The 24,589-nt window shown below is 44.6% G+C and overlaps 2 protein-coding genes across 4 annotated transcripts; one reads left to right on the top strand and one right to left on the bottom strand.

The window, feature by feature from the left end:
- Positions 1 to 1,078: 1,078 nt before the first annotated feature.
- Positions 1,079 to 9,323, top strand: APOC3 (apolipoprotein C3). 2 transcript variants are annotated; one of them, XM_074304185.1, is made up of 5 exons: positions 1,079 to 1,126; positions 4,061 to 4,230; positions 7,313 to 7,380; positions 7,908 to 8,025; positions 9,052 to 9,323. In XM_074304185.1, the coding sequence occupies exons 3-5, from the start codon at positions 7,326 to 7,328 to the stop codon at positions 9,161 to 9,163; spliced, it is 285 nt and encodes a 94-aa protein (XP_074160286.1). In that variant the 5' UTR covers positions 1,079 to 1,126; positions 4,061 to 4,230; positions 7,313 to 7,325; the 3' UTR covers positions 9,164 to 9,323. The 2 variants fall into 2 exon arrangements, with proteins under 2 accessions (XP_074160286.1, XP_074160285.1); XM_074304184.1 differs by lacking the exons at positions 1,079 to 1,126; positions 4,061 to 4,230 and adding an exon at positions 6,696 to 6,936.
- A 3,579-nt stretch (positions 9,324 to 12,902) lies between these two features.
- Positions 12,903 to 16,144, bottom strand: APOA1 (apolipoprotein A1). Of its 2 annotated transcripts, XM_074304187.1 has the most exons (4): positions 15,825 to 16,144; positions 15,494 to 15,551; positions 15,137 to 15,293; positions 12,903 to 13,897 (listed from the first exon to the last, which is right to left on the bottom strand). In XM_074304187.1, the coding sequence occupies exons 2-4, from the start codon at positions 15,534 to 15,536 to the stop codon at positions 13,288 to 13,290; spliced, it is 810 nt and encodes a 269-aa protein (XP_074160288.1). In that variant the 5' UTR covers positions 15,537 to 15,551; positions 15,825 to 16,144; the 3' UTR covers positions 12,903 to 13,287. The 2 variants fall into 2 exon arrangements, with proteins under 2 accessions (XP_074160288.1, XP_074160289.1); XM_074304188.1 differs by lacking the exon at positions 15,494 to 15,551 and having other exon boundaries at positions 15,137 to 15,331; positions 15,801 to 15,860.
- Positions 16,145 to 24,589: the final 8,445 nt, after the last annotated feature.

Genomic DNA, 24,589 nt, shown 5'->3' with positions numbered 1-24,589 from the left:
AAAGTCCTCTTTTATATATATGTCTTTTGCCATTAGATTGGAAGCTCCTAGAGAGTAAGGATTGTCATTTTGGACAAAATTCCCCAGCATTTAACACAGTATCTGGCTGCCTGCCTGTTGTTCTTGTGTACCAATTCTGACTTCTTTGGGAAATTAAATCATACTCCATCTTGAGAGTGTCTCAGATATTGGATGGCCAGAATGAGAACATTGTTTTAACCTTATTTCTTAATTTTTATAATACAAAGAAGGTCTTTTTGATAGTGGTGTCCATTCTTGTGAAGGGGTAGTGGAACTGAAGTGAGGGAAGGGAAGGAATAAAGTACAGAGTACACAGTCTGAGAACTAGCATGGATTTCAAAGTTCATCTAGCCTAACTTGTACCTGAACAGGAATCCTATACCTTAATGTAAACCTCGAATGATTTTTCCATCTACTAAATACTAGGGGTAGCTAAGTGGCCTAGTGCATAGAGAGCCCAGGGCTTGGAGTCAGGAAGATTTATTTTCAAATCCTGTCTTAGATACTTGCTTGTTGTGTGATCCTGTTTACCCCAATTTCTTTATTTGTAGAAATGAGCTGAAGAAGAAAATGGCAAACCACTCCAAAAATACTAGAACCCCCCAATGAGGCTGTGAATAATAGGACATGACTGAATAACTACAAACATTAGGGACATTTTTGGTGGTGGGGAATAGGAGAAGATGGACAGCAAGTGATGAGGGAACACCTTCCATCCAATTCCTGGAGAGTTTAGGGCCTGTCAGTGTTGTGAAGGTTATAGGAGACCAGGTTTGGGCAGGACAAGATGGAAATCTTTAAAAAGTTGTTACTTGAAAGAGACATTAGACCTGCTCTACAAGGGGAAAAATAGGAGCAGTGTGTAGAAGTATAAAAGAGGCAAATTCAGTTAGGTTTGAGGTCAGAAGAGCACGAGAGTTCTGAAGACAGAATGGGAAATAGTAGGATCACCCTCCCTGGAGACCTTCAAGCTGAGGTTTGAAAGTGGGGTCAAATGAGGCTTTTTTATGCATCACAATGGTCTATGACTGTAGACCTCCTCCCAGTTCTGGAGGGTCACCTGTCAGCGTGCAGTCCAGAGGATTCCTGTTCAAGTATATTCTGGGTGAGCTGATTTCTGAGCTCCTTTTCAGCTCTTTGGGATTCTAATAGACATCAAGGTCCTTTGAAAAACATTCAACAACAATCATTAGGGGTTGTGGGGATGTTATTGGTAATAATAGTTAATATTTATATAGCCTTTTAAGGCTTACAAAGCTCTTTTCATACATTATTTGATTTAATTAAGCATACAATAATCTTTTGTAGAATCTGCTCTTAATTATCCCCAAATGAGGTTGTGAGGTTGACTTGTTCAGGATTTCACAGCTAAAAATACTAATACTAGCATTTCTGTAGTACTTTAAAGTTTGCAAGGTGCTTTACAGATATCTTATTTGATACAACAACCTTGAGAGGTAGGTACTAATTTTCTATTTTTCAGATGGGAAAATGAAGGGGAAAAACTTTCCCAAGATCCCACAGCTAGCAATGTTTAAGGCAGGATTTGAATTCAGATATGCTTGACTCCAAACAATAGCACTCTATGCATTTGAATACCTACATTTCCCTAAAACATTTTCTTGGTAGAGTGAGAGAGCACTAGCTTAGGAAATTGGAGACTTAGTCTGATATCTCCCTGGACAATTCTTTACTCTGTAAAACTTCATTTCCTCATAGGCCCAAGATATAATTCTTATATCACCTACTTCACAGAGTTCTCATGAGGAAACCTTAAGGTGTTATCGAAATGTGGATTATTCACTGTATATACTGTCCTTTATATTAATTAACTTTGCTTAAATGATTTTTTTCTTCTCTGGGCATTAAAATTGTCTCACCTACAATAAAAGAGACTGAGTCAGAGCTCTAAGTCAGTGGCCCTTTATTAAAGGACCTATGATCCACTCTAATGAAGTGGTCTCAGATATTTCTCAGAACCTTGAAATGTCTCCTCCTTCATGGGCCCTATTTTTATAGGGTTAGATATCCACTCATTCTGGAACAGCTATACCAAATAAAGAATAATGTCATTGATTGACATGTGACATATAAACTGAACTAAGCAAAATATATTATCAGAAGGTCCATAAGTTGGATGAAATAAGGAATGTCTCCACACAAGATGGACAGGCTTCTCCTTAATTTGGACAGAATGAAATGATACAAGCTATCACTGTTAGTGATCTAAGAGGCCCATCTGCTCCTATTGGACAAATGATTAGTCCAGAGGCACAAAACTATCTTGGGGGCTTTCCATATAGTTGTGATCTCTGACACTCTGGGCTTGGTCACCATGACAAGGAAAAACAAGGGTGGAGGGCCTTCATTAACTTCCTATGATTAAGCAAGTGAACTTAGAATCTGAAGCTCACAGCTCTGGGGCCTAATATACAGAACTTCGATATGATTCTATCAAATTGATCAGTATTGATTAGAATAGGGTAGGGGTCCAAATGAATTCTTTCTTTATTTTTTCTTCTTTGTTACAAGGGATAGGGAAGGGGAGAGATATATTAGGAAATGAAGGCACCATAAAGACAAAAGATGATAAAAAATTTTAAAAAGAAATATATATTGTTATAACTATATGTTGTCATGTAGAGAGAGGTAGCTGTTGGCACAGTGAATATAGCGTTGGGCCTTCAGTCAGGAACATGAGTTCACATCCAGCCATAGATTCTTCTTGTGTACAATTCACTTAATTTCTGCTTCAATTTACTCCAAGTTATGAAACTATAAAATAAGGATAATAATAGCACCCATCTTTCAGGATTATTATAAGGATTAAATGAGATGATATTTATAAAAATCATTTAGCACAGTGCTTGATATTTAATAGGTGCTACATGAATGCTTTTCCCTTTATAAGGATGGATTTGGTGTCTGAATACATATTAGTAAGTCAACTGGATGTTAGTTTAGAACTATAGAGACCTAGATTTTCAAGTTCCCATTTACCAAGATCTTGGGCAAATGAGCCAGGCTCTCTGTTTCCCTTGCTCTATAACATTGGGAAAAGGATCCAGTCTGCTCGCTTCCCAGGCAGAGGAGACAGGAGATCAGAAAGTGCTAAACTCGGGAGGCTGTGGCTTTGGATGGCTGTCCCCATCTTGTGCTTATCCTAGTTTCTGATTGTGGGGAGAGAGATGGCATTCAGTGGTCTCCACTCTCCTAGTAATCAGGCCATTATTATTATTTTTATTATAGCTTTTTATTTACCAGATATATGCATGGGTAATTTTTCAGCACTGACAATTGCAAAACCTTTTGTTCCAACTTTTCCCCTTCTTCCCCCCACCCCTGTCCCTAGATGGTAGGTTGACCAATACATGTTAAATATATTAAAGTATAAGTAAAATACAATATGTATATACATGTCCAAACAGTTATTTTGCTGTACAAAAAGAATCGGACTTTGAAATAGAGTACAATTAGCCTGTGAAGGAAATCCAAAATGCAAGCAGAAAAAAATAGAGGGATTGGGAATTCTATGTAGTGGTTCATAATCATCTCCTAGAGTTCTTTCGCTGAGTGTAGCTGGTTCAGTTCATTACTGCTCTATTGGAATTGATGTGGTTCATCTCATTTGTTGAAGAGGGCCACTTCCATCAGAATTGATCATCATACAGTATTGCTGTTGAAGTGTATAACGATCTCCTGGTCCTGCTCATTTCACTCAGCATCAGTTCATGTAAGTCTCTCTAGGCCTTTCTGAAATCATCCAATCAGGCCATTGTTGACCCTCCTTTGAGTCAATCAGTTAATCAACAAGCATTTATTAAACACTCACTATGAGCCAGGCACTGTGCTAAATACTGGGGATTCAAATAAAGGCAAAAAAACCCAGTCTATTCTCAAGGAGATGACTTTCTACATGTAAATAACTATATACAAATAGGCAGCTGTTGTTCTTAAGGGAACCAAAGACATCATGGGGGTGATGATTTGGACTTAAGAGCCAGTTACACAAAACCATGAGTCATGTGCTCTCTTCCAGAGCCATCAAAGTGCAGTGGCAAGACGCAAGTCAAGATGACTGATGATGGTCCAGGACGCAGTGGATGACCTTGACATGCTTGGTGACTAAGCTCTAAGCACGCCAAAGCTCCTGCTGAAGCCACCTTCATAACCTTGGGAACAGCCCAGTCTACCATGAGGAACTTTCATGTAAATCACCAACAGGTTTGGGGCCTGTCAGTCACCCTCAGCCTGGGTCAGCCCCTCTCCCAAGGAGCTTTTATTGGCGAGGGGGGGGGGGAGCTGCTGAGCCTGCTGTATCTGCTTGTGACAGGTCAATGAGTAGTCTTGAGAAGGGCTTGGCAAAAGGTACTAGAATCAGGGGGGCTAGGAAAGGCCTCTTAGGGAAAGAGGGATATTAGCAAGGCTTTAAGACATAAATCAGCCTGTTTTCATTCTCCTTCTTTCTATTCAAAAGCCCCCTTTCTTTAACCTCTCCAAAGATTCCCAGTGACTTTCTACCCTTTCTTCTCCCCTCTTCCAAATGTCCTCCCATGAAAGAATTAGCTAGACCCATTTGCACCTAGGAATAAGTAAGCAGTGATACCTTTGGCTCATAGGTATAGAACTACAAGGGACTCAGGAGGCCAGATGGTCTATCCCTTCAGATGAGGAAACTAAGAGCAGGGGAGGGACTGGCCTGATGTCATAAAGTTTGCCTGACTCCCACTTGATTGCTTCTTCCACTAGGCTACACTGCCTAGTTATTCTTCCTTAGAGATTTATGTTTTTAGCAGGGGGAAAATATCCAACTAAAGGAAGGGAGTTCTAACTTATTGAGTTGAGGCAGTTGCTTATGTGGGGAAGGGAGAGGGAAGCTCCTGACTCCCTGAAATTACTTTTATGTGGATCATTGTTTTCTCTGCTTTTTGGGCAAATCACTCATGACCTCCTCAGCAAACTCCTCTCACTTTCAGACTATTGATTCTGGTTAGGACTGGCATTATGTATCCTGTTATCCTCACCAGCCTAGGGCTCTTAAGACCTGAGTGAAGATGCGGATGACTCCCAGGCTCTCCTCAGGACAATGCTGGCCTCCGCAGAAGCCCTGTCCACTGGGAGGCCTGGACCTTCCACTCTGGCTACTTTGAGTAGCCTCCATCAATTCATTTTATTGCACTGGGGTTCTTGTCAGACAAACCTGATATTTTCTGAGGTTCTTCACGGATCAAACTTTTATAAGTCTGTCAATCTGTTATTGGATGTATTATGTTCAACTCAAGACACATTATTGTTCCTATATAATGGGCTAGATTTAAATCTTACTGTGCTACATTTAGTTAGAATATTTATGTAACATAATAATTTACTGTGAGAATTATTCTCTTTTTTTGTAAGAATTCAAAACTTATGTGAAAAAGGAAATAGCCACATATTCAGAACAAGTAAGAGAAAAACATATACCATATAGGTATTGTTAATAGAAATTTAATAGAAATGTTAATAGAAAATTCTCTGCACAATGATCCTTTTTAAAAAAAAATCTGTGTTCCACTCTCTTTGAATCTTTATTTTAGTTCACTTTTGTTTATTCTTATGCACGGTAATGTATTAAACTTATGCTTTAGTGAAAATAATAAATAATTATTTTTATTGAAGTTTTTATTTTCAAAACATATGCAAGGATAATTTTTCAACACTGACCCTTGAAAAACCTTGTGTTCCAATTTTTCACCCCTTTCCCCTCACCCTCTCCCCTAGATGGCATGTAATTCAATATATGTTAAACGATAATTTTTATAAAAGCAAAAAATAACTTTTTATACCTCTATTAATCTAAAAGTGAGGTAAACTGAGGCACAGAGGGGAGGAGTTGGGACCTTATTTTTTAATCTCCTGAAGAATAATGGACAGAAATCTGAAACCCTTAATTCCAATTTGGCTGGGATTTTCCTGTGCCACGAGTTGGTTTCCTGCTGGGAAAACATCATTCAGTCCAGAGGGCAAGGTAAGGAGGATCAATTGTTTGTGGTGGCAAAGAGAAAAGGGAGGGTAACAAAGCCTCCTCCACCTCCTACCCCCACCACCAGGGTTCAGCTAGGAACTGGGGATGCTGAAAGTGTGGGGTGGAAGGTGGAAAGGTGAGTGTTGGAAGGTGTACCTAGATCTGTCCCTCCACAACCATAGGAATACCAGGCTACAGACCTGAGGGAGCATGGACTTGGAACTCTGTCCCCCCCCCCCCTAAATTTTTCTTTCTGGAATCACTGGTCTTCTTTCCCAGTCTTGTGAGATGGAAGGAAAAGAAAGGGAAGGAGCAGCTCCTAATCTCCCAAATTTATGTAAATCCAGAGATGGTCCCCCTTGGTCCCCCTTCCCCTAGAAAGCTGCTGGTCTTCAGTCTCTTTATCTCACAGCAGTCACTGAAGGCAGTCCCTCACCACCTTTGCTCCCCTTGACCACAGGAATTCTAGGAACAATAATTGAGAGACAGCTCACAATAGCCTCTCCCTCCTTCCCCAGCAAGTTTGATTTGACACATGACCCTTTTTCCTGCCCAGAAGAGAGGATGCTCTCCTCCCTCACCAAATTGCCATGGGGCCTGGGAGTGGGGTTTTAAAAGACTCCATCCATGGCACTGGCTCTGGGCCTGGCAAACAAGAGGCTAAAGGGAGAGGAGGAGGACAGAGAGCTTCTGTCTGTCCACCTGGGATTTCCTAACTTAGCTGGCTTTCCCTGGAAACTTCCATCCAGGGCTGGCTGCCTGGCTCTATTCTAACCCTATCTGAACAGGTCAGCAGCTGACCTTTGCCCAGCTGCCTGGGCCTCCAGTGCCCGCTGCCCAGGGGCCAATATAAAACAGGCCGCGGGGATCTTCCTATCCCAACCAACACATCCCAGGAAGCAGCTTTTCAGGTGAAGCCCCCAGCGATAGGGAGGGGTGGCCAGGCAGACAAGGAATAAGTCATCCCCGTGGAAAGACAGGGTCTTTCCGTATAAATCCTGAGTTTTAGGGGAATGGGATGGGGAGGGAAGGCAGAGCACAGCATGGGAGTTTAAACCTCCCCATTTCCCTTGCTAGGTATCCCCAGGGCTTAGAATTTGTGGGCGAGTTATGTTCCTGCCATGCCCCTTGGGAATGGGTATAGCAGGAGTCAGGGTGCCCTGGCTGTTGGGCCTGCTTCCATCCCTCCAGAGAGCAGGGCTTGGCTGGGACAGCAGGACACTGCCCCGTGGGAAGGCGGAAGGAGAAGTGGGCCTTCCACTCACTCACCTGAGTCCTTTCCTCCAGACGCAGAGTGGCCATGCGGCGCCAGGTGCTCCTTGCCGCTGTGTTCCTGACCTTGCTGGTCTTTGCGCGTAAGACCCTCTGACTCAGGGCGGGGGTGGGCTGGGGATGGGACCCAGGAGAGCGTCAGGGCAGAAAGGGAGCCCAGGGCGTCTCTGCAAGGGAGAGGAGGCTCCACAGAGCTGGTGGTTGAGGAGAAATGAGATGCAGAAGTTCTGGGGTACAGAGAAAGGTCATGGCTGGGAAAGGGCTGGGGAGGAGAGAAGGCAGCTGGGCCTGTGGATGGGCTGTTCTTGCTGAGCTCTGTTGCTCCCAGGGACCCGTCAGTGCCTCCAGATTGAAAGTCCTAGGACAGTCGGGTTTGTCTAGGAAGCTGCCCCTCTCCCCAGGGAAGGGCCCTGCTTGTGCCTCTCCCTCCAGAACTCTTCTTACGGTTCCCTCTGCCCTCATTCTAAGGTGGGACACCGTGAGACAGCCAGAGAAAGAGGGGAAATGTCCAGATGGTTCTCAGGATACCCTTCCTATTCTCCACCCTCCTCCTTCGGAAGCCTGGTTTCCAGACTCATGCACCTCCCCTTCCCCATTTCCTTCCACACAGAGGCCCAGGAGGAGGAGACGCTCCTGAACCGGGTCCATGACTATGTGCAGCAGGCAGCCCGACAAGCCCACGAGGCTCTGACCACCGTAAAGGAGTCTCAAGTGGCCCAGCAGGCCAAGTATGCCAGGCCTTCCTCAGCTCCCCACTCTGTTTCCCTCTTCTCCCACCTCTCTTCTCTCCCTCCTTTCCACTGCTTCCTCTTTCCTCCTCTTCCACTCTGCCTCTCTTCTCCTTTCTGCATCTTCTACCTGCAGTTTCTTTCATGCCTATCCCTCTTTCTTCTCTGTCCCTTTCCTTTATCTGTTTTATTCCTACTCTTCCCTAATCCTTTTCCCTCCTCCTACTTGTCCCTCTCTTTCCTTTCCCACTGCCCCTCATATGTTAAGTATCCTTTCACCCTCAATCTCTTCTCCCTCCTATCAAACTTTTCCCTAATCCTTTCTTCCCCCTTTTCTGGCTCTCTCGGCGTCCCTTTCTCTAGCTCTTTCCCTTTTTCTCTGGCTTTCCTCCCTTCCTACTTTATTCCTCCCTTCTCAGAAACTTGGACCCCACTCTAGGTTATTAGGAAGCAAGAGCCTAAATTATGGAAATAATCGGGGTGGGGATGTTCAAACCCTTAAGTATTGGTGCCAGTATGGATGGGAAAGTCCATTCTCCCTCTCCTCCTCCCCATCCTCACCTCTTTTCCTAAGTGTTTCTTCCTCCCTTTTCCTGATTTCCTTTTGTCCTCATCTACCATCTTCTTGCCCCCCTTCACTTATTGCCTTTTTTCTTCTTTCTAAGGCCCTCCAGGAAACTTTCCCAACTTTCCTGACTTCTGGTCCATAGGCTGAAAAATAAAAATGCTTCAGCTGTTGACTTTAAACTCCCTATATGCCCTTACAGCTTTCCCCAACTCCTTACTACATAGAACCACATCTATCAAAGAACATAAGCGTTAAAAAGCACCTTAGAGGGACCATGTACTCATTTTACAGGTGAGAATACTGAGACCCAGAGAGATCCAGTAACTGTTCAAAGTCACACAGCTACTTAGCTGGCTATTTATATAATGAATGGCCAGTCAAGAAAAATCTCCCTAGTTTTCCTCTGCCCCACCTGGACTCATCCTCAAAGGTTTTTCCCTTTCTGTTTAACCTTTTAGGGGCTGGATGGCTGATGGCTTCAGTTCCCTGCATGGGTACTGGAGCACTTGGGCAGACAAGTGGTCTGGCCTGTGGGATACAGCCGAGAAGGCAGAGGCCGAAGGTCATTAAAGGAGACTCCGCTCCATCATTTTGTGTATTCTCCTGTCCACCTTCCAGCCTTCCTGCATCCTCCTGTCTCCAAGGCTTCCTGGATTCTTCTACTATGTCTCAGGAAAAGCATCTGCCCCCCGTCAAGCACTGCCTTCCAAATAAAGCCAGATAAGAAACACTGATGGTGTCCTGTGTGCCACATGAGCTGCTCTCCTTTGGGTTGTGGGAATGGCAGGCGTGGGGGGAGGACAAAAAATCCATTTCAGGTTTCCCAAGAAAAGGGGGGGAGGGGTACCTCTGATTGTAGGGGATGGAGCTAGACTAATTGTCCCTCTGGAGCTCAGAGAGATAGTTTACCATGTTCTGAGAAATCTGGGGAAAAGCAGGGAGGTGACAAAATAAAGAGGTACCAGGGTACTAAGGGGTCAAAAATGGGGTTCTGTATATGTCATACCTCTTTCTCTCCAACCACCTCATTTTATAAATGAGTTATCTGAGACCCAAAGATATTATAACTTGCCCAAGATTACATGGCTAACAAGTGATGTGGTTGAACCTTAGAACCCACATCTCCTGAGCTCTGAGCTGGAGTATATAATATATCTATATTATATATGTATAGTATAAAATATCTAAGAAATATCAAGTAGGTGAGCTCAGCTGTGTGCAAGACACAGGGGTCCTGACCCAGGGCCTTTCTGGGTGGACGTCCCAGGGAAGTTTTACTTCTGTTTAAACCCTGCTCTTCCTTCCATTCTTGCCTTGGTAGCTTCCTATTGTGCCTAGGATAAAAGGCAACCCCACAAACTCAGCCTGGCACTTCAGACCCTCCAAAATCAGATCCCTAGATCAGATTTCTGTAGCCTCCTTTCGTATTATTGGCCTTCACCTATTCTATATTCAGCCAAATTGGACTGTTAGATATTTTTCAAACACAAGGGAAGAAAAGAGGAAAGGAACAAGCATTTATTAATCACTTACTATGTACCACTCCCTGTCTTAAGAGCTTTATAAATATTGTTTCGTTTAATCCTCACAACACTGTGAGGAAATAGAGATATTTTACAGTAGAGAAAATTGGGAAGGCGGCGGCATAATGGCTTAACTAGGATCATACAGCAAGTACATTGTCTGAGGCAGGATTAGAACTCAGGTGCACAGAAAAAAAAATAATAAAATAAAATAAGGGGCAGCTAGGCGGCACAGTGGATAGAGCACCAGCCTTGAATTCAGGAGGACCGGAGTTCAAATCTGGTCTCAGACACTTAACACTTCCTGGCTGTGTGACCCTGGGCAAGTCACTTCACCCCAGCCTCAGGGGGGAAAAAAAAAAATAGAACTCAGGTGCAGGGAACCTCTCCACAGGTTCACTCGGCTGTCTCCTCCTTCCCGGCACTCCTTCCCCATACCTGGAATGCATGCTCTTTCCTCAGAGATGTTGTTTCCCACTCCTCAAATTTCCTTTTATTTCTTTATCTGTGTATGCAATGTCATCTTCTCTGAGGAGGTTAGGAGCCCCCAGAGTGCTCCTCTTTTCCTGGGTGCCTCCGTGACAGACCTGTAGAAAATTTCTGGGAAATTGAATTTTCAAGATCCTAAGAATCAAGCTAAATATTCAATTACTTTGAAGGATGTAAAATTCTTCATGCAATTTCCCATATTTCTTCATCCTTTACCATAGAGGATGGCATGTGAGGTATAATTATCTTTACATCAGTCTGTTTGCTTATGTTCAGGAGCTGGGAAAGGTATCCTATGATCAAGTGTTCTATCAAATGATATCTCTGCTTCTTTGGGATATTTGATGAAACAGCTTTTTCTGTCCTTTTATTCACCTCTGGGAGAACTGTGAGCCATTTTTCAATCAATCAATCAATCAATCAATCAGCATTGATCCAGCACCTAGTGTGTGCCAGGCATTATACTAGACATCGGGGATATGAATAAAGGCAAAACTGAATTTTTCATTCTTTTGGGGAGACATTTATCTGCATATGCAAAATTTATACAAAATCCAAGAAAGGATAGGAAGTTTTTAGCAGTTGGGGGAATCAAGAAAGGCTTAATTCTTCCATTTAGTTACAATATCTTTGTATCTTATGGTTCCATGTGGAATAAGAATATTAATATGTACGATTTCATTTGGCCAGTAGCACACATTATCTGTTTATCCTCAATGTCTTTGGTAGTAGTGGAAGTCCAATCTCTCCTGACCTGCCAGGAAAAAATCTAAGTGACATGGCGGGGGGAGGGAGGGGAGACTAGGCCCAGTCAATAGGCCCAGTGTCACAGCCTGGGGTCTTAGATCTCCCTCTATCTGCATAGCAGTCAGATCCAGAACAAGTAGATTCCTTTTCTTTTTGTTCTTTCTGGTGAGAGACCTTTGCCTAGAGAGAAAAGAAGGAAGGAAATAATTGGGTCCCCAACTTCCATTTTCTCTTCTTCCCTTTCTCCAATCCATCCTCTCTTCAGTTGCCAAGATAATCTTCCCAAAGCACAGAGGTCTGAGCCTCTAATTCTGGAGCTCACGAATTCTCCGAGATTTCTTCCTGCCTCTAGCACAAAAAGGAAACTCCTCAGTTTATAAGCAGCCTCTGAGACATCTGAGTCATTGTTATACTTCACTTGGTTTATTCTATACTTCAGCCTAGTTGATTTACTTTTTGTTCCCTGAATCTCCTGCCTCTTCACACAGGCTTATCTTCTATGCTTGAAATGAATTTCCTCTTCATCTCTATCCCTTAGAATCTCATTCTTAGCTTCTTCAAAACTCAGTTCATGAACCACCTTTTATGCAAGCTTTCTGAGCTCTCCTAGCTATTGGTATTATTTCTCTCTCCTCAAAATACCTTCTATTTATCATCCAATAAAAGTCAACTCCTTATAAAATAGTTTCATTTTGTGTTTTATTTTTATTTACTGTGTTTTAATAGACCCAAATATTCATTGAATTGTTTTAATATTATGATCTCTACTTTTATAATTAAGAAAACTGAAGTTCAGAGAAGATGTTTTCCAAGATCAAACATACAGTGTCAAGGGGCAGGATTTTAATCCCGAGTTTCCTGACTATAAATTATAAATTACTATAATCTGTGTGCTGATTTAGCACCTGACTAAATGGTATTTTTTATTTTAATATATTATTTCCCCAGTTACATGTAAAGCCAATTTTTAACCTTATTTATTTATTTTTTTTTTACAATTTTGAGTTCCAAATTCCCTGCCACCCTCTCCTATCTCCCTCATCATTGAGAAGGCAAGTAATTTGCTAAAGATTACACATGCATAGTTATATAAAACTTTTCCATCACATGTTGTTTTGTGTCCTTCTCTAATTGTTTCATATTCCTTTATCTTGTCTTTTCAGAGCCACTGTACAGGACTGCCTGTCAAGGACTTTCCCCCCTAATGCTCGGAGCCCCTATATCTCGCCTCCCAACGGTCAGTTAGTTGTTTTTGGCTGCCTGCCAAAAGCCAGAGTCTGGGGCAATGGCAGAGCCCTGGACATTCATAAGTCTTTAACAGAGAGTTACTTGGATTGGGTTGAATCTTGAAGGTCAGAGAGCACAGAGGACATCTGTCTTCTACCTTGACCCCCACTCCCCTCCAAAGCCAGGCTGGACAAGAGAACCTGCTTGTAAATAGGTTCTCCCCCATGTCTCCTCCCCCTCATTCCCCAAGCTTCCCCCACACCTACACCCTTAGGAAGAGATGGACCAGCTGCAAACCTCTCCATTAAAGAGACAGACATGGCTTGATAACTTAAGACAACTTTATTCCACAAAATCAAGGGGAAAAAAGTCTGAGAAGGGGAGGAAGGGGAGCTGAAGAGCTGAGAGGGAGGATCACCCCCTTCTTCTCTCCCACCACATGCACACACCCCCCAGTTTGGGGGGCTGGTTCCGTGGGTTCTTCTCCAAATCCGTCACCTCCTCGAGATCCCAGAAGTCAGGGAAGGAGTGAGAGGACTGCCGCTGGGGCCTCTGGGCGGCACTGATAGCAGGACTAGGGTTGGGGCTGGCAGAGCCCACCTTGGAAGCCTCATTTGTTTTTGGACTGTGGCTCCATCTGGATGTGGCTTAAAAGGGAGAATCACTGGGATTGGAGCAATCCCTGAGAGAGGGCAGAGAACAGCCCCCTCACTGGGTGGTGGCGGTCAAGGTCTTCCGGGCTTCCTCCAGCAGGGTCAGGAGCTCGGTTTTGAATTTCTGTGAAACAGGGTCAACGCTTCCCTTGAGATCCTCCAGGATGGGAGCGACCTTCTCCTTGATGTTTTTCAGCTGCTGGGTCATCCTGGCCTGGTATTCGGAGGCAGTGGGCAGGCCTTTCTCCCGGAGCTCCTGCAGCTTCTGGCTCAGGTTGTCCTTGAGTTTCTCCTGGTAGGGACTCACGTACTCGCGGATGGTCTCGATGTGGTCCTGGGCGCTGGCCCGAAGCTGTTGGCCCAAGGGGATCAGCTTCTCCTGGAGGTCATCGAACTTCTGCTTGGCGCTGTCCTTCAGCTCCTGGGTCAGGGGGGCCACCTTCTCCCGGTAGGCCTGTAAGTCGTTCTGCCACTTCTTCTCAAATTCGTCCAGGTGGGGCTGAATATTCTTCTTCACCTCTTCCAAGCCCTTTGACATCTCCTGGCGAAGGCCCTCTGTCTCCTTAACGATGCTCTCCTTCAGTCCCTGGTAAGTGGGGTTGATCTCATCATAGAAAGAGCTGAAGGCTGTGCCCAGGGAAGTCAGTGTGTCTGAAATCTTCAGGCTGTGGAGGGTTGGGAGAGAAGGAAGTTATCGCCCCAGCTCTAAGACCCTGGCAAGGCCCTTCCCTGCCGCCTGCCTTAGTTTCCCCACCTGGAAAATAAGGATCATACCGGCGGCAACTTGCCAGGATTGTTATAAGGATGAAGTGAGGTAATAATTGTGAAGCACTTAGCATGGTGCTGGCACACAGTGAGCGCCGCATCCCTGTTAACTCTCATGATTATATTTAGTTGTCAGACAACTAGTGGCCAAGCACAGGCCTGCCCATGTCACTTCTTTGCTTGAGAAGTATCAATGGCTCCTGATTGCTTCTAGGATTAAAATGCCAATTCTCAAGCAGCTTCCCCAGCTTCCACCCCTTTCTGGCCTGACTTTACATGATCGCCCTTTCCCATATTCTACATGCCAGACAAATAGGGTTACTGGATGCTTCTCATCCTGGGCGTCCCCAAAGCCCATCCTTTTTCCATCTGCCTCTGGGAGCCCCCAGCTGTCTCCCAGGCTCTGCTCTAGGGCTACTTCTTAAAGATCTACCCTTATTTCTCCCATTGTTAGTGCCCTGCCACCCCTGCCCCTAAACCAATGTTTGTTCTATAAGTACTGTGTATTTACTCATCAGGGTTTCTGTTTGTTTCCTCCCAAAGGAATGTAGGCTTTTGGAGGGAAGGGACTACTTTTCTCTTTGTATTCCCAGAGCCTACTCCCTTGCCAGGCACTTGGTGTAGGGGCTTATTAAATTGAAGTGAATTGAATTGCTTCTCAAATGGGGACTAGGGATGGGGGAGAAAGGGAAGAACCGGGTAAAACCCAGGGCAAACTGCTCAGGAAGGCCTGTGACCCCCTCTGTCTGACAGCCCTGGGGTACTCTCCCTGTTCTAGTCAGGCTTCCAACTGGAGCCTTCCTCTCTTAAACTTAAAAATGCTGCACAAGCCTTGGAGGAGGGAAGGTAAGGAAGCTCCCTCTCTAAGTTTGTTAGGCCAGGAAAATCTGGAGGGAGGGAGCCATCGCTGGATGGTGGAGGACTTAGGGGTCCAGCAAGGGTCCCCCTTGGGGAAAGTGAGGTCGCAGCAGCCTCCTCCCCTGCTGCACCGAAGGCCCCCCATCCCCCAGAGCACGGCCTGGTGTTCTGGGGTGTCCAGAGCAGTTCCTAAGGTGTGCAGTCCTTCGTCCAGCTTGTCTTTCTAGGTTTCTGTCCCCTGAGCAGCAAACCACCCATCTGGGGCCTCTTTTCCCACTTACTCCAGCTCTTTGCCCACAGAGGAGGACTCAAACTGAGTCACGTATTCCTTGCCGGCTTCCTTGGCGTTGTTCAGGTAGAGAGTGAGGATGTCCTTCACCTGCTCCAGCGGGGTCTGGGGAGGCTCGTCATGCTGCCACAGTAAGTTAGCCTGGCTCCCTTGAGGAGAGAAAAGAGGGCAGGGTCAGTGCCGCTTTCTGTGGAGGGGGTGTCCCGAGGGAGGGGTTCTGAGCTGGAGGTGGGCGAGAGGTACACGACGGCAGGATTTGCCCAGCTCAGCCGGGCCGTGAGAGCCGCCCATCTTCCACTGGTCCCATCTAGTGCATTCTGAATAAAGGGGGTGAGGTGCCCCGACCCACCTGTGAGGAAGAGCAGGGAGAGGGCCAAAACCAGGGCTTTCATCTTGACGACCTCTGCCTGTGGAGAGAGGAGAGAGCTTTCAGCCTCGGAAGAGGAGGAGAAGGGAGGCGCGGGGGGACAAAGCGGGCCCCCCGGCTCCAGGAGAGGAGGCTGGGCTTGGGGTCACCCATCTGCCCAATGACAGGGTCACACGGGGCGCCCCTGGGGCTGTCCGGCCGAATCGATGAGCCAGATCCCCGCTAGGTCCTAGACATCCTCCCTGGAGGCCATCCAAACGCAGGGCTTGGCCAAGGCGGACCAAATGACCAGCCTGGACTTGGCGGGTCTTACCTGAATGCTCTCTCCAGGTGATCTGTCAGGATAGCTGCTGCTCTCCTCAGGAGCTGGTATTTATGCTCCCAGGGGGGTTGGGCTTAAGCAGAGATAAGGTGAACCTTCAGAAGGACATGTGGAGCTTGGAGTTCAAAGGTCACTTGCCTCCCCCATTCCCTGAAATCGAGGGCTTAAGCAGGTAGACAAACAGAAAGCGGGGGCGGTGATTGCCCAAGGGGAATCCAGCTCAGACTCTGCTATTCAGGAGGGTCCCTTGGTCCAGCCACGGGCTGGAGACAGACGGGAGTAGCCCCTGCTGGGAGTAATCCCCGCCTTTTAAGGCTGGATAGAGTTGGGGGAGGCTCTGTCTGGCCCAAGCCGCTCCTCTGGGGCCCAGTCCTCCCTTCAAAACTCTAGGTGAGAGCAAGCAAGTCCCTGACATTCTCCCCTTGGTTAATCCCATTACCACTTAATCTCAGGCCCTAAAGGACAGACTCACACACAGAATGGGGGAGAGGAGAAATTATCTGGGCACAGAGGGAGGGCAGGGAAGGCATGACCCAACTCATATTTCTCTCACTGGGAGCTAAGAGGAACTCCCTGTCTGGTTCCCCCAAAGGGGCCACTTATGTTGACCCTCCCCCTTCCCTCTTTTAGAAGCAGAACATCTCTTCAGGAGGCACATATTATTTTTGTCTCCAAACCTCTCATCCATCCCATCCCTCAAAATCAGGAAAAGAGGAATTCTGTGGCCTCCCAAGCCAGGGGAAATTTTGGCAGTGGTTTTTGAGGGGTCTCTCTACTAATTTCCCCAAACCCTTCTCAAACTCTTAGCTTCCAGGAAGATTTTCCCTCCTGACTCAATTCTGACTCACAGTGCATCCATTAACTAGTACTGAACTTGCCAAGAGTCGTGTGACCATAAGCAAATTACTTCACTTAAGCCTCAGTTTCCTCATCTGTAATATGGGAAAAGTCAGAATGTAATCCTTAATGAAGATTTAAAAGTACATCATATTTGTAGGAATATGTATAGAAGAATTGCACATGTTTAACATATTGGATCACTTGGCATCTAAGGGGGTAGGAAGAAGGGAGAGAAAAAAATTGTAACACAAGGTTTTGCAAGAGTGAATGCATATGTTTTGAAAATAAAAAGCTTAAATAATAAAAAGTACATTATGTATGTAATATTTTGCAAAATTTGAAGCGATCAGTATCAGTTTTTTCATCATCACCATTATCATTATTCAGTTTGTTAAGTGACCGACGGATTTGAGGACCATTACTTAGGACCTTAATATCACAGCTTCTGAACTTTCGTTTTGTCCAGTGTACCTGCACCCGGACAGATAGCATCACACTGGGGATGTGAGAGCAGCTGGCATGGGAAGCTCCAAGAATCCTGGAGGCAAGCTCCAGGGGCAGTTGTCCTGGAATGGATGGTGAAATAGAGCCTGGCTCTAACTTCTGGCTTAGCTATTTATTAGCTCAGTGACTTTGGGCCCACCGTGTCACCTGTTTGAGCTTCAGTTTCTTCAGCAGTAAAATGTGGGGACTTAGACTAGCTCAAAATGGAGAGTCCTGGATGAGCTGGGTCAGCATGGCATTCTCTCTCCTGCTGTTCTGTTTGGATTTCTCTGCTGATTTTGAAGTGTTTTCTCATGGACTGATTCCAACTAGATAGAAAGTTCAGACTGTATATTCACTCCTCTGGGTGTTCCCTCATTCCTAGTATCAAACTCCAGATTGTACATTCACTTCTCTGGGTCCTCCCTGATTCCTAGTATTGAACTCTGACTAGATAGAAGGGACAGATTGTGTAGTCACTCCTCAGGGTCTTCTCTGATTCCTAGTATCAAACTGCAGACTTATACATTCACTTCTCTGGGTCCTCCCTCATACCTAATAGTGAACTCCAGACTTGTATGTTCACTCCTCTGAGTCCTTCCTGATTCCTAGTATTGAACTCCGACTAGTTAGAAGGTACAGATTTTATATTCACTCCTCTGGGTCCTCCCTGATTCCTAGTATCAAACTCCAGATTGTACATTTATTTCTCTGGGTCCTCCCTGATTCTTAGTATTGAACTCAGACTAGATAGAAGGGACAGACTGTATAGTCACTCCTCTGGGTTCTCTCTCATACCTAGTATTGAACTTTGTACACAACAGGTAACTTTATTATTAATGGTGTTAACAACTGCTCACACTATTGAATGCTGGAGAAAATGATTTCCTGATAGGATTGTAGGCTTGACTGGCTGAGTAGGAAAAGTTCTTGGTTTGGAACCCAGAAGAACTGGGATCTAGTATCTCCTTTTTCATTTACTAGTCATGCGACCTTGAGAAAACTCAATTATGCTTTCTGGACCTCAATTTCTTCATCTATAAAATGTTGCTGAGAATACCCGTCGTCCACCACACAGGGTTTCTGGAAAGATCAAATATGTTGTGCAGAGAATTTGCCCTGGGAGTATCCATGAATCGAGATGGCAAAATCCAGAAGAAGCAATCTCTCCTCTCCCAATTCTAGCCAACTCCATCCCTCTTACAGGCACAGACCATCCAGTAATCATGCTCTTCACTAATAAGGAAAGTCTCGATGCAAACACATTTTCTGTGGGTTACATGCACAGCAAAAGTTCAGAATTGGAAAGGACCTTGGAAGTTTTCAACCTCAGACAAGTGGTGATATATATACTCTGCTTGAATGCCAGTGGCAGGGAGCTCACTATCTGCTAAGGAAATCCAATCCTTTGGATAGCGCTTATTGTTAGGGAATTCTTCCTTATACAAGGTGTTGAGATGTTCCAAAAAAGCTACTAAAGCTTAAGATTGCATCAACACTGGGAATGCCTTGCATTAAGCTAAAATCTGCTTCCCTGTACCTTTTACCTTCTGGGGTCAAGCAAAAGAAGCCTAATTTCATTTCCATGGAGCAGCCCTTTGAACAAGACAGTTATCGTGTTCCAAAAAAAGAAACCTCCTCTCCTGCCAGTTAAAGTCTCAGTTCTTTCCCTATTCTTTGTAGAACAGCCAGTCCTCTCACCAAACAGGTCTGTGTCTTACTCTGTGAACACGTGCCCAGTTTTCATTGTCTAGCGTTACCCAGCGTTGTGTCCAGAGCAAAACCAGAGCATCTACCCTAGCCTGTAGCTGCCCAGGAATTCTGGATACTGCCAGGGACCTCGAGTCAGCACGGCCCCATACAGGTGATTGGTCAGCACCCTGCTTATCTGTGCTGAGTGGCCAGGGGATAAGGGTTAGGGAAGGATGGAGAGGTGGAAATCTTGGTTCAGCTAAACCACTGGAGGAAAACACATGCCTGGAGGTGCTTGTTATTTGTCCTCTGCCAGGACATCGGAGAAGGAGCCACACCATGCATGGGAATTAGGTTTAAGTGAGGAAGGTTCTCTCCTCTGGAGCCATCAGGAAGACTGGAGACAGTCCCCCAGGAAGGGGGCGGGGGAGATGGAGAAGGAAAGAAGGAAGGCTGGGGTGGTTGGGAGAAGGTAGGTGGAAGAAAATTTGGAAGACAGAATCATAAACATGGAGTTATAAGGGAGTCCAGTTCCCTAATTTTTTCCTTCAATTCTCTAATTTTACAAAAACAGGACAGCAAGGGGACTCAGTAGGTGGAGCTCTGGGCCTGGAGTCAGGATGACTCATTTTCATGAGTTCCAATCCAGCCTCACTCACCAGCTGTGTGACTCTGGGCCTCAGTTTCCTCATCTGCAAAAAATGAGCTGGAGAAGGAAATGACATTCTAAGATCTCTCTCTGCCAAGAAAACCCCGAATGGAGTCACAGAGAGTCGGACATGGCTGAACACCTCAAAGGAAGAAACAAGGCAGGGAGGACTTGTGCAACGTCCACAGGTTCTGAGCTGCAGACACAGAACCTGAAACCAAGTTCTTCGATTCCAAGAACCAGGGCTTTTTTCCACTATGGGACGACTGGGGGGGGCGGCAACCCAAATATTGCACAGCATTTTAAACACACAAATCTAGAGATCCCTCTTCTTTAACAATTCATTGCATTGGAAGGGATCTTACTGGTTGTGTAGTAACTAGATCCAATTCCTTTTTATAGATAATGAAACTCAGGTCTAGAAAAGTGCCATGATTTGTTCCAGGTCATACTGGTGTATGTGTATGTATATATGTGTGTGTGTGTATATACAATATTCATATGCTATAATTATCTACAAACACACACATGCCTATTCCAGATTTGCAGAATGTCATCTATATAATACACACACATGTATGTATAGCTATATATATCTGTCCCCTATGGCAGATCTGGGAATAGGCTTCTACACCCAGCACGGTGCAATTTCTACTTTACTGTGTTGCCTTGTCAGTTCAGTGGCTCGCTCTGTTATATACTACATACATACCACCACTACCCCTTTCTTCCCTGGGTTCTTGGGTAGCTTCTGGAATATTCAGCGGCAGCAGCCTTCGGAGAAATGGGTGCACAGCTGATAGGCTGAGGGTGGGTTCTGACCACCAACTGGGTGATGGAATAATCTACCGCTTAAAAATTCCTCCTTTCCCAACTTGTATTTCATATATTAGAGATTCATGTGGATGAATAAATTCCATTAAAAATACAAATCCCATTGTTTTCTGTGTTGGTCAAATGCACCCGGACTATTGTACTCAGTTCTGGACTCCACACTTTAAAATGGAAATTGGCAAACTCCAGTGCACTTTGAAGAGGACCAGGAATGGAGGATTCTGAAAATGATAATGCAATAGTAAAAGGAGCTCCAGAAGTTTAGCTTTAAGATTCAGGAGCGCACTGAGAAGCTGTTTTGAAATATTTGAAGTTTTGCGCTCTGGAAGTGCCCTTCTATATGAAGTAGTCTGCCTTCTGAAATTCCTTCTTTACTGAAAATATTTAAATGTAGGCTAGATAAGTATTCAGAGTCACATTAGATACTTCTGAGAGCTTTTCAATGACACAATCTTCAGGGAAAAGGACCACAGTTCAATCAGATAATCTTCTCACAGAATGAAAGGAGAGATGGAACTGTGGCAGATTTTGATCAGGTAAGAGCAGGAAACTGTATATGTGGAGAGGGGTGGGGGAAGAGAAGATAGACATTTTTTAAAGGTCACGGACTTTTAAACCACAGCAGATAAGGAGTCAGAGAAGTCAGAGGAGGGGGTCTGAGTAGCTCCACAACTACAGGGATCAGGTGAGAGTGAGGACTGGAGGCGGAATCTGAGTGGAGAATGGGAGCTAGATAAATAGTCAGGAAGAATAAGATTTACCTCCCTGTCAGCTTGATGTTTAATGTACAGACTTGGGTCCCATGAAATGAAAAGGGCACTCCAGGGTAAGACCAGTTCAGGCTTTCACCCAACAGCCAAGGGTAAGCAATTGATTTGGTCTGTCGGAATGCACAAGCTAGGTTCAAGAAAAGGGGTAAGAGTTCTAAAAATGGACAAGAGAGACAGGAAATGGACCTGTGATTTCATTGGTACAGACAACATCTGGAAAGGAAACTAGAGAGACCAAAATAGGTCAGTGCCTTCTCTGCAACTTCAGTCTTTTCTGAGCTGTCAAGAGCTTCAAAAAGCTATCATTTGTGCAAGATCACACAACCAACACATGGCAGATGGATCTTTAACCTGGATCTTCTTGGCTTTTGAGTCCAGCTTTCTACCCACTGTTCCATGTGGCTTTTATATAAAGGACTTCCTAGAATCCTCTCATTTTAAAGCCCTGATTATTTTACAAGCCAATTCCCCCGTCTCAACATAATTTGGGCCTTGAGCCCTCAAGGAACTGGCCTATCTTTAAAATGATAGAAAAGTCCTGGGTGGAAAGATCTGTCAGGATATTTCTTATAATGGAACAGGGCTGAACTAATACAGACTAGATAATAACAATAATAAATGCCTCGCATTTATATCTGATGTTTAGTACCTGACACACAGCAGGTGCTTGTTAAGCATTTATTGACTATACACACACACACACACACACACACACACACACACACATAAATAAAATACTTTAGGATTTCTTTTATGTTCTTTAAAGGAAAGAAGTCCTGAATGACATGAGTACAAGTCATGTTTTTTTTTCCCCAGGTCTTCATTCTCACAGTAATTTATTTCCTTATTGATTTTATTAATTTTTTAAACCTTTCCCTAGCAGCCTCTTAAAAAGTTCTCTCCAAGTCTCTGAAGTCTGGGTGCTGAAAAGACCCTGGTTATCAAGTCAATATTTAAAGTTGAAATGTTCTCTTCCAAACCATTCCCTAAGTAATTATCATCACCCCTATTTTAGGGAGGAAACCTCCCTAAAGGAGGTTAAAGAAACCAACAGCAACATACTAGAGTGCCCAATGAGACCCCCGAACAGGTCCTCATCGCCAAATCTGTGGTGAGCACCCTCTGCCCCGCGTCCTCCAGGGAGCATCCAGCCATTTTCTATTAAGTCAAACACTTTGAAACCCTCTTTTCAGAGGAAAAAGACCACTCGGAGTGCTAAGGATCAGGGTAAAAGCTGAATTCTGGCTTCTGGCGGGAAGAAGGAGTGGGGTTCAGAAGGCAGTGTGAGAGAATGGACTGAATATGCCTCGACCGATGGCATGTCTACATATTCAGCCTTCGGGTCTAACCTTGAGCTTTCGGGCCACGAGCTACTTAGGTTGTTTCTCTGAATCACAAGGCAAACAAGAGACTGACATAAGATCATAATCAGGTTTTTATTTATCATGATCCCCACACTGTTCAACTAGATTATTAGTTGTAAGTGCCCCACAAAAAAAAAAAATAGCGGACTAAAGGTCTTCTGACTGCAACTTGGGTCTGGTGGTGGGTTTTGTTAAAATCTTTTTTTCTTTTCCCTTTTTCAGTCCAACATAAATGAGGAAGAAAAAAAAATACTTGTGACATTTCCAAATAACAGAAGTAAATAGCAAAGTATATTAATATACATTCAACATATACTGCGCGTATTGGTTACTACAATACAAAGCAATGATTTAAAAAAAGTGTGGTATAAGAGATGGCACGATTAATAAACTCACTGGCTTTTATCTGGATTTGCTAGAGGGTAGCAGTTTGCTCTCCCAGAAATACAGTATCATGTAAACAAAACAGTGGGGATAGGGAAAGGGGAGTGAGGAGGAGAGGGACTTCGAGAGAGAGAAACAGATATGATTAAAAGTTGAACGCTTTCAGTGTTTTCTTGGTACCTTCCTGCTGGGCAGGCAAAGAAGTCACCAATTAAGAGTAGAGACTGGGATCTCACTACGGACAGGTCAAAGACTCGGGACGGGGAGAGACCCAAAGCAGCTCCCCATGCTGGAGGAATTCATCGGTGGGAGACCTTACTCGGGCTCCAGCGTGTCCAACGTTCGTTTTCCGACTGAAGACTGATTCAGTGCTGGCTAAAGGTGTGTGTGGGCAGGGGCCGAGGTTTGTGCTCTGAGGTGGGAGTGAGGAGAGGTAACCTGTCAGCAGCATGCAGCGGCCATGCTGGTCTCACATTTCCTTCTGTGCAAATTCAAGAAAAATTCTTAGGAGATTAAGGATGTTTTTGTCTTCTTTTCCCCCAGGGAAAAAATAAAAGGATCTAGAGTCAAGTCTCATTAACCCACCCCCCTCGCAAAAAAAAAATCCTCAACAACTAATGTTCAAAAGGAGACGAGTCCACACATTCTCCCAGCCCCCGCCAGCGGAGAAGGCTTTGGTTTCTAATAGTAAAGTACAGACAAGAGGAGGAGGACAGACGAGAGTCATGGTGTATGTACTGCATCTGCAAGGGGGAAGGAGACCACGACATGTGTCACTGGCACCAGTAAGAAGTGCTCACAATTACAGTGTCATTAAAAGGAAATAAAATACTTTTGAACAAAGGTGCAAGTCACAATTCAAATAGAACAGAATCTAGTTAAACATTTCTCTTTTAAACAGAAATTCTTTTTGTCTTTATTAATAATAATAAACAATAATAATAATAATAATAACAATAACAACATTTACCAAAAACAATTCCTACATGATCAAGAAGAAAAAGGGGACTGAGGATGGGAGTAAGGAGGGATCCAAAAGAACCTCCTGTTCTTGCTGTGGCAAGGAGGCTGGAGGGAGGGCAAAGTTTGAAAGGAAAAGGTAAATATTTATGTATATACATATATATGCATATGTATATGTATATATGTGTATATACACACACAGAGATATATATATATATATGGAAAAACAATTCTTTTAGAGCAATTTAAAAAAAAAAAGATGCCACAAAAACCAGATTGCACCACTCTTGGGTGTTCTGTCTGTGGGTAGAAGGGATGGTTTACCAAGGCAACCAGCTCTGGAGGTGACAAGAGGGGTTCTGTGTGCCACAAACATGCCCCCCTAAAGAAGGGGAAGTGAGACTTATCTTGCTTCAGGCTACTCCCAGCCTCAATACTAAGATTTGAGTAGGGCTTTGGCTTTCTGTTAATAGCCTGCCAGACTGGGCAAATCTTTTCAGCAGATCTCAGCAGGGAAAACTCATAGGGTCCCGGTTGAGGGTCTCTTAAACTTTGTTTATTGCTTGCCAATGCTAGATTCCACCCTATTCCCCCATTGCATCCATTCCCTGACGTGTAGACTGTAGAGGCGGCTGCCCTCCAACGATGCTGGCAAGGATGAGGGGGCTTCTTGGAGGACTGCTTTGGGTGGTGGCTCAGAGACCCTAGGCGTCCATCCACACCCCAATCATTTCTCCTGTCTAGAGCCTCCAAAGAAAACACAAAACTCAAATGCAC

This window comes from Sminthopsis crassicaudata, chromosome 3, assembly GCF_048593235.1.
Source record: "Sminthopsis crassicaudata isolate SCR6 chromosome 3, ASM4859323v1, whole genome shotgun sequence".
Taxonomy (NCBI): Eukaryota; Metazoa; Chordata; class Mammalia; order Dasyuromorphia; family Dasyuridae; genus Sminthopsis; species Sminthopsis crassicaudata.
This window is presented reverse-complemented; position numbering and strand designations above follow the sequence as displayed.

Excerpts from the sequence above, each read along its gene's own strand:
- APOC3 (XM_074304185.1), top strand. The coding sequence starts at position 7,326 with ATGCGGCGCCAGGTGCTCCTTGCCGCTGTGTTCCTGACCTTGCTGGTC. Across the intron at positions 7,381-7,907 it reads GACCTTGCTGGTCTTTGCGC|AGGCCCAGGAGGAGGAGACG; the intron begins GTAAGACCCTCT and ends CCTTCCACACAG. Across the intron at positions 8,026-9,051 it reads CAAGTGGCCCAGCAGGCCAA|GGGCTGGATGGCTGATGGCT; the intron begins GTATGCCAGGCC and ends TTAACCTTTTAG.
- APOA1 (XM_074304187.1), bottom strand. The coding sequence starts at position 15,536 with ATGAAAGCCCTGGTTTTGGCCCTCTCCCTGCTCTTCCTCACAG. Across the intron at positions 15,294-15,493 it reads CTCCCTGCTCTTCCTCACAG|GGAGCCAGGCTAACTTACTG; the intron begins GTGGGTCGGGGC and ends TCTCTCCTCAAG. Across the intron at positions 13,898-15,136 it reads TCTGTGGGCAAAGAGCTGGA|CCTGAAGATTTCAGACACAC; the intron begins GTAAGTGGGAAA and ends AACCCTCCACAG.